Source organism: Notothenia rossii, assembly GCF_949606895.1.
Source record: "Notothenia rossii genome assembly, chromosome: 4".
Classification (NCBI taxonomy): domain Eukaryota; kingdom Metazoa; phylum Chordata; class Actinopteri; order Perciformes; family Nototheniidae; genus Notothenia; species Notothenia rossii.
In genome coordinates, this window is record NC_136902.1 from 29,116,416 (window position 1) to 29,131,731 (window position 15,316).

Consider the following 15,316-nt stretch of genomic DNA (forward strand, 5'->3'; position numbering starts at 1 on the left):
CACACACACACACACACACACACACACACACACACACACACACACACCTGCTCCAGTCACCTCCTGCTGGTGTGGGGTCAGGGGCTTTACATGTAAGCACTTCTCGCCCAGTTTACTCTATTTGTCACTTTCCTGAACAAGCTGGTGTTTACACAGAATGCGGAAGCTAACCTCAGTATGAACCCGTCAGCTACTGTGTTTGTGTGTTTCAAGGCTAAAAAGGATCTCCCAGTGGAGACCAGTAAAGGGAAGAAGGCCCCAGTGATTCCAAAGAACAGTAAGGTGTCAGACGTTCCACAGACCGAACTACTAACTGAATCACCAGAACCTGCCGACATACAGCCTGGGTAGGAGGGGTTTTTATTTCTACAAAGACATATTTTGATTCCCTTGATGTCATCAACCTTGCTTGCTTAGTATCACAAATGTACGGTGGCTGACAAGGGCAAACGTGATCCGCACAGATAGGACCGGAGTGCTTGTTGACGTTCGGGGATCATAAAGTTGGCCAACTGTCGTGTCACTGGAAGCCTACCTTAAATGTACCATTAATTGGCTTGTTTCAATATTATGATTACATGATTCCTTTCCACTTGTATAACAGTTTTTCTGTAAGCTATCTAACAAAACATTTACAATCATAAAACGTGTACTACAAACATGTGCCAACAGTGACCGTGATTGTTAACCAATTGAATAATCCCCAAATGTCAACAAGTGCTCTAGTCCCAGTCCCATCACATTTGAGTTTCCCTGTTTGCATTGTGTTTTGAGCTTCTTGCAGCATTTTCTATTTGCAGTATTTAGTGTTTGCAGCGTTTCTTTTATGCAGCGCTTTTAGTAAAAGCTGTGCATGTTCTGTGATGATGTTTCTTCTATATTTGCATGTGATTTGCCACATTTGTGTTTAGATATTTGCATCGTTTTTGAAAGTACAGCGCGTTTACCCTAATGTAAGTGTTTTGGACCGCTGTAGCACGGGTCTGTACAATTGACCTTGAAAAACCCAGTTTTCTGGACAGAAAGGCCAGCAAAGCAAATATTCATAAATAAATATTCATGAATCAAATTTCAAAGAGTAGTACTGCCAAAAGAGAATACATTGTTATCCGGGATACATCTCCTTGAAAGCTCCTTTCACAGGGAAGAAGGCTGAACCCAATTCACAACAAACCTGAAACACAAAGCGTTCCCTGTTCTTCCAACGCTTTCATCAGTATTCCCATTTATTTTGTGTCGCAGTGATCACACCATATAGAGTATTATCTCAACAGAACTGGCAGACTTGATGAAATAAAGAGTTGTTTCCTACCAGGTCAGAGCATTTTGAGGAGGCCAGGGCGTCTCTGCTGTACTCCTTCACCCAGCGCTACAGCGAGCACACCGTCTCCTGCTTCGTGTCGGACGGAGATCCTCCGGAGGAAGATCTGCAGGCCCAGCCGGCGTGGAGGTAATGCTGAGTCAGCTTCTACAGAGCTGTGGACACACTGTGGACCCTGTCACAATGTAGTCGTGTTGTGGGCAAACATTTCGTTTCGCAATATCTTATATCTGTTTCCATCGAGTGCCGGGTGATTTTCATTCAGTACAGATCAGTTTTGATCCTAAAACCTAAATATGAGACCTCCATTTTAATCCACAAACTCCTTTTCTCTACCTGCACTACCATTTGTTTGCCTTAGATTTTGATTCATGCTGTAAATAAGGTCTGCTGTTTGACCAAAGTAACATATCTCTACCAAGCCTATACCAAGCTACTATACAGCAACCAACGTAAGAATGCATAAACCCATCTGGGACAAAAAGACACAGGCTTAATAAAGAAGAACTAGGAATAAAAGCATTCATGTTTTTTCCTTGTGAGTTTTAATTTCTCTAACTACAAACTGAGTATTAACATTCTAAGAGTACAATTTTAACCAAATAAAGGCAGGAGAGTTATGTTACCTAACTTGCTATCTCTAACTTTCCAAGTCATACTGTACACACAAGAGAGAAAAAAAATGTATATCAGTATTCGTGGTAAAATGTTTTTAGCATGAGCACACTTTACTTGAGTATTTTCATTTTATACTACTTTGTACTTTTACTCCGCTACAATTCAGAGGTAAATGGTTTACTTTTACTCCACTACATTTACTTAATACCTTTAGTATTAATTACTTTACAGATTTGGATTAATAATGTGAAATATAATCAAGTATTAATTCAGACTTTAGTTCCACCTGGAGTAAATTCACCATCTACCCTGCAGTATTCAAAGTCATTCAAACTAGCTGCATCTGTACCAGCTTTGATAACACGTAATGCAACAATAATTATAAAACACATCATATATATTATTCTGAAATGGACCAATCTGCAGAATGAGTACTTTAAGTATATTTAGATGGCAATACTTTCTCCTTGAGGAACATTTTGATTGCAGGACTTATTCTTGTAACAGAGTATTCCTACACTCTGGTACTTATACTTTGACTCAAGTACAAGATCTGAGTACTTCTCCCACCTCTGCTAATATCTCCCCAGCTCCTTCAACACGCTCTACCTGCAGCTGCAGTGTCCCACTGTACAGCCCCCTCTGGTGGTCACATCCAACAACGGGCATAAGAGCATAGACTTCCATCAGGTGGCAGTGGGTGAGTGATTTAAAGTGTTCACACGTGCATCTACCATACAGACATTTTATTTTTCTCATCCTTACCCTTGTGTTTTGTTTTTGTCTTGTGTCCTCAGGAGAAAAAGTGGTCAAGAGGTTTACAGTCCAGAACATTTCAAAGGAATCTTTGGATGTATCCTGATCAAACTAAACCTTTTAACACATTACTACAGAAGGAGGAGTCGTGTTTTGTAGGGCTAATGCAAAGAGTGTTACAAAATCCCACTTGATGTGTACAGCAGCAGGAAACTAAATAAAACAAAAAAAACAAACTCTGAATTGAAACTGCTGCTGAGGCATTGTCCTATGTCCACCCAACAATGTCCTTTGTGCATTTCATTTCAATGATCCAAACGTCAAATGACAACTGTTTACCTATCTTGCCCTGCTGCCTTTCTCCAATAAATACAAAATGCTCAAAGCTGCCTTCAAAATAAAAGCATAAACAACTACTTGAATTGACTTAGAAAATGACACTAAATAAAGGTAAAGAATCCTAAATAGTTTTACCTTTTATAATATTCTATAGATAAGGCATCTTTGTTTGTCCTGACTTAATAGTCGAATGAAACTGGTATTTCTTAACCCTAAACTGGCCCTATACTACTTTGCTCTACACATTATGATATAAATAATATGAACTGTTTGCCACTGTTTTCTTTGACTGTTTCCAAGCTGAGGTCGTCAGTGCTGGATGTCCACGGTCCTTTTTCCCTCCTGAATGCTCTCAGATGCATCAGACCTGGGGAAACACACACTTTGGTGCTGGCCTTCAGTCCATCTCTGGAGAAAAAGGTCTGTTAACTGTGTAGAATAAAATAAAAAAATGTAAACGTTATTTATATAGCTCCCTTTATACCGAACGTATAGTTCAAAATGCTTTACAATAAAGTGAATCAAGCTAAATAAATAAAAACGTTGGAATAAAACCAAGCAAAAGAACATGTTAAAAATAGAAATGAAACAAATGACGTAAAAGAACATAAAAAATAATAATAATAAATACAAAGGAAGAATGAAAGTTAAAGCAATGATAAATAAAAGTTTTACAATTGTAGTTGAAAATGTTAAATGTTAAATTATTTTATTTAATTAATTATTTGTTTCTTTTAAATCTAGCAGCAGAGGATCTAAGCTTCAGTAATGATTATGAAACAACGATTTAGCAATGAAGGCTTGTTTTAGCAGCAACAACTCCCTATGAATTACTCCGCTGAGAGGCTGAAACTTGCTCTTCGCTGTGACTAGTTCTGTACAAAAGTCCGTAGTCAGTTCATGGTGTTTAATAAAGACACAGAAAAAACAATATCCAAACACACGGTCAACAGAAAGTGTCAGAGCAATTCACCCTCTCCTCTTCGTCATACACAAAACCGGCTTCCCACAGGTGACCTAAATACAAATCAACCACACCCATGTGACAATTGCCGGAAGTGATAACCAATAAGAATTAAAAGTGGTGTAAACAGAAATGAAGATGATAATAAGAATAATAAGCAATAGCAAAGCAAGCATTGTGACTCCTACCCCTGTCCTAAACTATTAAGAGCCTTTAAAACCAATGAAAACAACTTGAAAATGAATCCTAAAAGAAGAAGGGAGCCAAAAAGGTTAGCTTATACTGGTTTGATATGCTCTCCATTGACCATGGATTTGAATTGACCACAGATGGCTGGCTGTTTCCTCAAACTTTTCCCACAGTACTTGTTTTTCCTTATTAGTTTTAGCTGTTAGATTTTCCAACGTTATTTAACAACCTTCTACTGTTCTGCAGTTCAGTGAGACTCTGGAGGTGCGTTGCCAGAAGATGACCCTTGAGATGACTCTTCGTGGGGAGGGGGTGCTCCCCGCTGTCACCTGCTCTCACCCTGGAGGTCTCCTGGACCTTGGCTATGTGCTGGAGAAGGAGAGCACCTTGCACGTCCTGAAGGTCAGTCAACAAAGTGCTGACAGCAAGATTCTTTTTGTATCAGTAGTTACAGAGAGTTGTTATCGCCCGATTCTTAAGCCTCTTTTTGAAAGAATAGGCAGTGTCGTCGTCCACTGACCCCGGCCAACAAACATGTCACGGTAAAATGTTTTGTTCACACATTCAGAAATGTTCTACTTTTTGGCACATTTTTGTCAAATATTAAGTTTATCCACTCACCAAACTAATTTAATAACCCATTGACTTCAACATAAGGCAACAGGAAGTGCTCCAGTGCTGACTCGTCCAGGATAATTGGAACACGTCCAGCTAACAAAAGCTCAGCGTTTTTCTCCCTTTAACATTTTGGGGCTAATCAGTTGGCTAAAAAGCACAATGGCCGCCAGGTAGAGAAGTTTCAGGTGGTGCTGATACTTACAAACACATCTATAATTGACAAAGTATATATATTATACAAAAAGTACAATAGAGTATGTTTTTTTCTGAACATTTTGTGAATGTCTTTACACACCGTGGACATATTTATGTTTAAAAGCCATGAAAAAGTGAATTTCTTCATAATATCGGACCTTTAAAACAATGAACTCTGTAACTGGATTCGGCTGCACTGATTACCCTGATGCTTTTGAGCAGACATGTCTTTAACTGACTTTAATTCCTGTTTTTCGTGCAGATGCAGAACAGCTCGGCGGTGGCAGTGGGCTTCAGGGTGCAGCTGGCCAGCCTCTGCCCCTCCAGGCCTCCGGGGGGAGCTGATGGTGTAGCCTCACTGCTGGGGCGTTACTCAGGCTCTCAGCTCCAGCCTACTGTGGGTAAGATATATTAACGCTGCACCATTCAACAGGTGACCTGAGACCAGATGTCATTCTCAGATCATTCTAAATCCACTATAGGTTGGGCTGTCATTCATTTTCTGGACGCTTTACCAGAAAATACTTCCTAAATATAATATGGGAAATTGCAGCTGCAGATCAGTGTTAAAGTGGACATATCATGCTATATTTGAACAATATATTGTAGGGCCATACCTATATAAAGTATATAAATATAGTTTTTTTTTCAAAATACCGAACAGATCCTGCCTTTTAGCCATGCCTCATTTTGCTCTATTTGCTCTTTCCAGCCCTGTCTTTAAAGGGGCTGATTCTGTGAAGTAGCTTTAATGCAAATTAGCTGCAGCTGACCACGCCCCCCTGCAGGAGAGGGGAGCGTGCTTTGATATCAGCTGCTGGGCTGTCAGAAGAGGGGGAGAAAAAGAGATCTCCGTCCTCCGTGTTTTATTCTTATTTGATTATATAGAGTTATTATTCATTTGTTTTAAAACTCAATAAATAACAAGACCTTTGACCGGCACTTTTCTAATTTTGTCCGGAAGATTTAAACTTTTAACGGACATGTTGACCGGCGAAAAAAAATCTAACTGAAACTCTGCCACACTCTGCTCGTTCCTTTGGAAGAGGCGGAGAGGTGGGTGTTTGTCACCTGTTGGTGGACTACCGGAGAGAATTATAGCGAGGGAGGGATTGCATTGAACTACAGCAGCAGGAGCAAACGCTTGCCTCGGGGAGGGAGAAAAAGTGCCACAGCGGAGAATAAACAGAAGGGCAACCATGGCAACCATGCGCGGGAAGTCTTCTTCGCTGCTTTTGTGGCAGACTACAGCGCCACTTACAGGCCTGGCATATGTACTACAGCGTCTCTAGCGCTTTCGAGCGGCAAAGGCCGGCCGTGGCCCAACCCCACACATTCCCTTGATAGGTGGAGAGTTGGCCATATAGGCGGAGCTCCTCGTTCCTGACATCAGAGAACTTTCAAATCTGTATCAGTCTGAATCAGATCCGTTGCAGCCCCGTTTTTAGAGATTTGGGTATGGAGGAAAAGAGAGGGTTGTGTTTTTTGACACTTTGTGAGTTCCCTGGAACACCGGGGACACATATTCATGTATAAAGGACGTACAAAAGTGCATTTTGCATGATAGGTCCCCTTTAAGTGTAATTTTAATAGTTTTTTTGAAGACCCAGAAAGATCTTATAATGGGTCAATCCTAAAATATATACATGTTATTGGTTCCCCTTAACCAACCAGGACTCAAACATTTGGCTACCTTTCCAGCAAAATGTGTTTTCTGCCAGAAATAGAAAATAAAATAAGAGTTCTCATTTGATATCTCAATTAAAATGTTTGTTTTAATTTATTTGAAAAGCAGCACTTGTAACCAGGGTTGCAATAAATACTCAGATCCTTTAACAAAGTAAAAGTAGAAACATTATGGTATTAACATACTCAAGATTATAAATAAAGTCCTGAATTATCCAAAAAGTACATAGTATTTTTATAGAATATTATTATTTTGGCCATAATTAACACAAAACAAATACTTGTCTTATTATTATTATTATTATAATGTCATACTTTGTTTGTTACTTTTTAAAATACTGTTTATAATAACAAATGACAGTACTACATCACTTCTGTTATATCCTGAGCAGGAACTCAGAACCTTAGCGGGCTGAGTGTGTTCAGCGTTCTGCCAGCAGAGGGCAGCATCGCTCCAGGACAGAGTCAGGACCTCATGGTCAGCTTCCAGCCGGACCACCCGTCTGTCTGCTACTCTGACAGGATGACCGTAGAGCTCAGGAATAAGGTGAGCAGAACACCACACAGAAACACTCCCACCCACAGGACTAAAAACGTGACTCTACGCACTTGAATATCAGCGTTCAGTTTTTATTCTCCAACATACTAACAACATATGTGATTATTCTGTTTTCCCTCTCTCTTGTGCACGCTGTGTAAATACTTTCAATAGTTTTGTAGTTGAAATGTGCTATATAGAAAACGTGACTTACCTTTAAAAGTATGCCATGGTTCGGGCAAAATTATTATTATACGCTGATCACTTTATGACTCTATAATCACTTGATGACATAATACAACCTAACCCTGTATCCTTTCTGTCTCTCAGAGTGTAGTGTGTGTGTTGGATCTGAGGGGGGCAGCCTCTTCACACAACATGTATCTGTGTGGAGGAGACCCTCTAACGGTGCCCATCGAATCCCTCCTCCCTCCACTGATCACCGCTCAACCTCAAATCACAGGTATCCTCCACCTTCTGTTAGAAATTGGAAATTATCCATGCAAAAATGGTCTCAAAGATACTGAAGGCAGTGAAAATACAGACACAGAAACTAAAGATATGACTAAGAATGTGTTGTAGTCATTGAAGCTAATCATAAGGAGCTGAGAGTGTGCTTGTCAACAGCTTCCAGATAATAGGCGCACTTCCTGGATTAGGTCACCGGAAATCCCAAACTAAAACAGTAAATCCAAGTGCTGTTGGAGCATTATGACAGCATCTGTATTTGGAGGAGAGCTTGTGCTTTGCTAGAATTCGTACTGTCATTTTTGTACGGTGATTTTTATGTCACATAATATTTCTCTAGAAGTAAAGTCTAATTTTTTTCCGCATTGGCATTGCTGCAAGTTTAGACCTCCAGGAAAACGCGATTCTGCGATCGCAGAATTTACCGCATAATCATCAAAATGGCGCAGATTTTTAAAAGGCCGCATATTTATCAAAAGGCCGCATAATCCCCGCATTTTTCCACACAAAATTGAGGGGGAAAAAAGTGAACTCGTCGTCATCAGCTCGCGCATCACAGAATGTAAACAACACTGTATAGAGTGAATGTGTGGAGCTCACACGATAGAGAAAACACCAAGATGAAAAAAATCTAATCCATCTCATTTACCGACGAACATTTCTACTAAAGACCGGGCAAAAAGGGGGGGGAAACTATTCTGCACCCCGTGCAACTGTGTGTTGGAGCATAAGAGAAAATCGACGGTGGCGACCCGCTCTGATTCATTCAAACATTCGAAAATGCTTTCTGCTGCTGCGGACAAGAAAGCCATTCAACTCACGTTCACCAAGGCCTCAACCTCCAAAACCCTTTCGAGGGCTACAAAAAACGAAGTGAGTAGCCTACAAGATTGAAGCTGGTCAGATAACGAACGAGTAAATGAAAACAGAATGAGGTGGAGAAGTGTGTGTGTGTGTGTGTGTATGTGTGTGTGTGGGGGGGGGGGTGTGTGTGTGTGTGTGAGATTAAAATAGCCCAATTGCTTTTACAATATATAAACATTGAATGTGTTTAATTGAATAGTAAAGGGGTTTAATGTTAGTGGCAGGTTGTGTGTGAGAGAGAATAAATAAGACAGCTCAATATTTAAAAAAATTGTTATTCTTTTACCCCACATATTTAGCATATTTCGCAACTTCCCGCAATTTCACCGCATAAAATCACATAAAACCCCCGCATGTTTAATCGCATAATCAAGGATTTTTGCCCGCGTTTTTCTGGAGGGTCTATGCAAGTGACCAAATTTTCGGACACTTTTGACTTAAAACTGCACTATTTGAAAAGTCAGGGGCTCCCCAAGTCATCCTCAGGGGACCTTGAATATTGGTACAAAGTTGGATTCATTTCCACCCCATAGTGGTTAAGGTATTTTAGTCCAACCAAAATGTTGTTTTTTGCCACTGGTCCGGTGAAAGTACGTATTATTGGTTATAAATAGACCTAACTGTCCTCTGGTCGTCTGTTTGGAGCAGAGTCAGAGGTGATGGAGAAGCCCACCATCCCTGTGCTGGTGACCCTGAGGGCCGGCTACAGCGGGGGGGCTATCAACCCCGCTGTGAGGGAGCTTCAGGTGGGCTCCATCCGCTCCACCCAGCCCAGCAAGAAGGTACTGATGCTGCTAAATGCTGCATCATGTGTACTGCAGTGCATCATAAGGGAGTTCATAAAACATCATAACACTCGATCCAAATAACCTGCACTGTCTGTATGACGACTCTCAAAATTATGTAAAAGTGGGACTCATACTTCCAAATGACGAGAATGTATATATTGAATAATCTCATAACTATAGGTATCTGAATATATGTACAACTTTAACTTAAACTGTCACTTTTCTTTCACATATTTTTCCTACACTTTTATTCTTACATTTCTTTATTTCATCTATTATTATTATTATTATTATTATTATTATTATCCTTGTATGAGTTCATATCTGTCCTATGTTTACCCTCGTTGCTGTTGCTGCTATGACACCTGAATTTCCACACGGGGAAAATGAAGGTCCATCTTATCTTAATAAGAGTCAGGGTTTCTCTTAGGATCATCATTCAAACTAAAATATTATTGTGTGTGTGTGTGTGTGTGTGTGTGTGTGTGTGTGTGTGTGTGTGTGTGTGTGTGTGTGTGTGTGTGTGTGTGTGTGTGTGTGTGTGTGTGTGTGTGTGTGTGTGTGTGTGTGTGTGTGTGTGTGTGTGTGTGTGTGTGTGTGTGTGTGATGACTCACTCTCTGTTGTCCCCCAGAGTGGTGAGTTTCACTGGGAGAACGTGGCGTCTCTGCAGCAGCAAGGCTTCACTGTGGAGCCCAGCAAAGGCATCGTGGAGACGGGCCACAAGCGCACCGTCACCATCACATGGAGTCCCCACAGTGGATACAAGGTGAGGACAGTATCACCACTTTTATAGAGGAGAAACCAACCTTTACAGAGGAGGGTGCAGGTTAAAATGTTAGCATTAATCAGAATTCATTTAAAGACGTGTCTTAAAGGTTTTTCTCTTACAAGTCTTGATTTTACAGCAAAATCTCCTATTATTCAGTTTACTTTAAAGGTCACCTATCATGCTATTTTTAGGCAATAGCCTAGGTCTCAGATATACAGTGGGCCAAAAAAGTATTTAGTCAGCCACCAATTGTGCAAGTTCTCCCACTTAAAAAGATGAGAGAGGCCTGTAATTTTCATCCTAGGTATACCTCAACTATGAGAGACAGAATGGGGGGAAAGAATCCAGGAAATCACATTGTAGGATTTGTAATGAATTAATTGGTAAATTCCTCGGTAAAATAAGTATTTGGTCACCTACAAACAAACAAGATTCCTGGCTCTCACAGACCTGTAACTTCTTCTTTAAGAGCCTCCTCTGTCCTCCACTCGTTAACTGTATTAATGGCACCTGTTTGAACTCGTTATCAGTATAAAAGACACCTGTCCACAACCTCAAACAGTCACACTCCAAACTCCACTATGGCCAAGAACAAAGAGCTGTCAAAGGACACCAGAAACAAAATTGTAGACCTGCACCAGGCTGGGAAGACTGAATCTGCAATAGGTAAGCAGCTTGGTGTGAAGAAATCAACTGTGGGAGCAATTATTAGAAAATGGAAGACATACAAGACCACTGATAATCTCCCTCGATCTGGGGCTCCACGCAAGATCTCACCCCGTGGGGTCAAAATGATCACAAGAACGGTGAGCAAAAATAGTCAATGACCTGCAAAGAGCTGGGACCAAATCAACAAAGGCTACCATCAGTGACACACTATGCCGCCAGGGACTCAAATCCTGCAGTGCCAGACGTGTCCCCCTGCTTAAGCCAGTACATGTCCAGGCCCGTCTGAAGTTTGCTAGAGAGCATTTAGATGATCCAGAAGAGGATTGGGAGAATGTCATATGGTCAGATGAAACCAAAATATAACTTTTTCGTAAAAACTCAACTAGACGTGTTTGGAGGAGAAAGAATGCTGAGTTGCATCCAAAGAACACCATACCTACTGTGAAACATGGGGGTGGAAACATCATGTTTTGGGGCTGCTTTTCTGCAAAGGGACCAGGACGACTGATCCGTGTAAAGGAAAGAATGAATGGGGCCATGTATTGTGAGATTTTGAGTGACAACCTCCTTCCATCAGCAAGGGCATTGAAGATGAAACGTGGCTGGGTCTTTCAGCATGACAATGATCCCAAACACACCGCCCAGGCAACGAAGGAGTGGCTTCGTAAGAAGCATTTCAAGGTCCTGGAGTGGCCTAGCCAGTCTCCAGATCTCAACCCCATAGAAAATCTTTGGAGGGAGTTGAAAGTCCGTGTTGCCCAGCGACAGCCCCAAAACATCACTGCTCTAGAGGAGATCTGCATGGAGGAATGGGCCAAAATACCAGCAACATTGTGTGAAAACCTTGTGAAGACTTACAGAAAACGTTTGACCTCTGTCATTGCCAACAAAGGGTATATAACAAAGTATTGAGATGAACTTTTGTTATTGACCAAATACTTATTTTCCACCATAATTGGCAAATAAATTCTTTAAAAATGTGATTTTCCAGATTTTTTTTTCTCATTTTGTCTCCCATAGTTGAGGTTTACCTAGGATGAAAATTACAGGCGTCTCTCATCCTTTTTTAAGTGGGAGAACTTGCACAATTGGTGGCTGACTAAATACTTTTTTGCCCCACTGTATAAAAATATATAAAAAACATGTCTATGAAGTGTTTTGCTCAAAATACCAAACAGATCAGCCATTCTAGCCATGCCTCATATCCCTCTATTTCCCTTCCTGTTTCAAAAGTGCTGATTTGGGGTATAAAGCTTTAAAAAAATAATAATAATAAATTGATACCAAATTAAAAAAGGAGGGGGCTGAGCTCATGCGGGACCCGGCAGCTACTGTCTAAACTAAATACTGCCGTGATGAAACGCCATATCATGGATTATTTCTGAAACAGTATGGAGCTCAAAGGCTTTCTCTCTTGCCGGTTATACCACAAGGTGAGTTCCTTTTTATTTCCTGCTTCTTCACACACATGCTCTCCAGTACAGGTTAGCTCTGAGTGTTAGTAATGCTAATGTAAACACCGACCATATTACGTCCAAAACAGTCGGGAATTGTTTCTGATAGCAACGTTTCTGAAAGTGCTTTGGGTCTGCATTGCCGATATTACGTCATATCGGACGCAAATCTGGATCAGCTCCGTTTTACCCCCGTTTTTAGAGATTTGGGTACGGAGGAAAAGAGAAAAGTAAAAATGTATATATATACGTACGGTGTGTTAGCATCAATAAGAAATGAATGCTGAATTACACAGTATGAAAGGGTTTGGCTGTGGATTTTAAATCCTGGTGGAAACACTGAACAAACGTTTTTAAATAGAAATAGTTCAATTGACTTGTTTAATCAGCTTTTATAGCAACACCTGTGTGTGTGTGTGTGTGTGTGTGTGTGTGTGTGTGTGTGTGTGTGTGTGTGTGTGTGTGTGTGTGTGTGTGTGTGTGTGTGTGTGTGTGTGTGTGTGTGTGTGTGTGTGTGTGTGTGTGTGTGTGTGTGTGTGTGTGTGTGTGTGTGTGTGTGTGTGTGTGTGTGTGTGTGTGTGTGTGTGTGTGTGTGTGTGTGTGTGTGTGTGTTTCAGCCCTACGAGGTGGTGCAGACATGTGTGCCACTTACCTTGAAGGGGGACGAGACCAATGTTTACAGAGTCACCCTGATGGCCACGCTCTCCTCGGCTGCTGACTGACCTCTAGTCTAAAGTACCTGGAGGCTAGCCAGATTTAAATCTACACATACACACACACACTGACATACCACACACACATTTGATATACCGTACATTTATGTTGCCAACATTAAGAAATGTGTAGATTATTTATTAAGAAATATTAAACTAAGTTTTGTTCACAAATCTGACTCGCTCTAAATTGATTTATAAAGCTTGAAGCAAATGACTGCATATTTAATCCCACCACCAGGGGGGGGCGGTACATCACCACCATCTCGGCAGCTGTATTATATCATGGTTCAGGGTGTGTCAGCTGATGTAAACCAGCAGATGTATACAGTACATACTGTAGCACTGCTGGTGCTAGAGCCATCAAATTCAGCGGGCAGAGTTCACACTTGAGGCCAAACAAGGTGCAGTCTGTCAAATATGAATTATATAGATAATTAATATAAAACAGTCATTTTGTATAAAGACCATGCGTAAAACAAAACTACATCCTATTTATCAGCTATGAACAAATGTATTGGTAATAATAGCAGGAGTTGGAGCTGTAAGCTTAAATGCTTTGTGAATAACAACAATAACAGTCTTTATCATGTATATTCCAACCAATGAGCATGTTATTATAATTCATCAATCACGAATTAGATAATTTCATGCTACAAATAAATTAAATATTTGCATTTGGCCCCAGAAATCACGGTGTTTAACTAACACCCCCCTTATGTTTCAACTTATGCACAAAACGTATTGGTTGATGACTGATTCAGAATGAAAATCAAACTATATTTCCCCTGAATCCCTTCAGTCCGTCACTCCCATCCTGAGGCCTGTGGACCGGGCCCAGTACTGCACTAGATCGCTGAACTAACACGTACCGTCCGTTAGGAACTCCTTGACGTCCCCACTGGCCCCTCCAGCCGTTTTGGAATTCCAGGAATGTTATGGCATTGGAAGTGTTGTAGTGTAGGCCTATTTGAAATACTGTAAGTAAGTTAGGGCCGGATTACTTACCACTCTGGGCATAGTCCAAAATCATTAGAGTGGTTTATGAACAGGTGTCTACACTAGAACTGAAGAATAAGCACAAAAGAGGTACAAATATCTGCACACTACTCGTTGATCATTCTTATTATATTCTAAGTGGACACAATGTTTTAACTATTGAATACATAGACAACACTTAACCCTTAAATGGGCAAGCACATATTAATATTTCGGATTGCTATTTTATTTCACCCATAATACTCCATTATTACACCCAAACTTCACCCATATTACACCGTTATGTCACAGATATTACACTGTTATTGAACCCCAAAACACTTATATTACAACATTTACACCCTTTTTACACAATACTACACCCATATCGCACATGGACACAGCCTGTCAAATGACTATCCCCAAGGATGCAGAACAAATTTAAGGGTTAAAAGAAATATATATATGTGTATATATGGGGCCCAAAAACAAAACATACAAGGTGGCTGAGTATTTGCCCCTCTTCACAAATTGGAAAAACTGAAATGAATCGTTTTATGTTGAAAATATTTACAGGGAAAGCATTTAAAGCGGGTATTTTTATGGACGGCATTCACAATATGTACATTTGTTTTTATCAAATTTGACTTCATGGTGCAATAACAAATTGTGTAAAAGATCAGAATTTGAAAAATGAATATATTAGATATGGATTTCATGTGTATTTTAGGCCTTTTTAAAGATAAAAAATGAAGAGAGGGCTTGTCACATACATGTAGTGGAAACAATTCAACCATATTGGACATTCACAAAACATTGAAAACATGATCTGATATTAGGAATAATCCTCACTTATGTTATTTTACAGCATTGCTCAATCACATTTAAATAGTTGAGTTCTTCTAAAGATGAGCACTAACTCGATTTAGCTCCATGTGAACCAGGCCCTGTTCATGTGAACAGCAGATGTCAGTAATGGCTCAAAGCGGACCAATAGGATCTGACCTCTCAGAGATACATGCTGTAAGCATTTATCAGAGATTGTAGGAGATTACACTAAATCAGATTACTGCACCCCAACCTGCCTATAAAAAGCAAGGTCATTATGGGCTTAGCCTCGTGTAATGTCACCCGTTTTATGAACTGTATGAGATCATATTAGGCAATATTTGCATTGCCATTTTGCCTCTTTTTCTAATCTGATTTCTACTCTGAGCTCTCGCTAATACTGTGAGATAGTGCTACTTACTGTGTATCTGTCTGCATGTGAGCGCAAAGCATAGAGTAAGCTAAAGCGACCCTATAATGTATTGGAGGAAAAAAAGTTGACTTTCTATGACCATTTTAAATAGGTCTGCAGCAAGCCATTATTTTCAGTATAAATAAAT

At 40.3% G+C, this 15,316-nt stretch overlaps 1 protein-coding gene across 4 annotated transcripts in view; it reads left to right on the forward strand.

The window, feature by feature from the left end:
• Window positions 1-13,124, forward strand: part of cfap74 (cilia and flagella associated protein 74) — an 88,726-nt gene extending 75,602 nt beyond the window's left edge. For all 4 annotated transcript variants that reach the window (XM_079674862.1, XM_079674865.1, XM_079674864.1 and 1 more), the window contains 12 exons: window positions 214-347; window positions 1,316-1,450; window positions 2,530-2,639; window positions 2,737-2,792; window positions 3,335-3,454; window positions 4,434-4,589; window positions 5,263-5,401; window positions 7,079-7,233; window positions 7,555-7,687; window positions 9,205-9,338; window positions 9,977-10,111; window positions 12,855-13,124. In XM_079674862.1, coding sequence (XP_079530988.1) covers window positions 214-347; window positions 1,316-1,450; window positions 2,530-2,639; window positions 2,737-2,792; window positions 3,335-3,454; window positions 4,434-4,589; window positions 5,263-5,401; window positions 7,079-7,233; window positions 7,555-7,687; window positions 9,205-9,338; window positions 9,977-10,111; window positions 12,855-12,959 — 1,512 coding nt within the window. In that variant the 3' untranslated portion in view covers window positions 12,960-13,124. The remainder of the gene's footprint in view (window positions 1-213; window positions 348-1,315; window positions 1,451-2,529; window positions 2,640-2,736; window positions 2,793-3,334; window positions 3,455-4,433; window positions 4,590-5,262; window positions 5,402-7,078; window positions 7,234-7,554; window positions 7,688-9,204; window positions 9,339-9,976; window positions 10,112-12,854) is intronic.
• The last annotated feature ends 2,192 nt before the right edge of the window (window positions 13,125-15,316 follow it).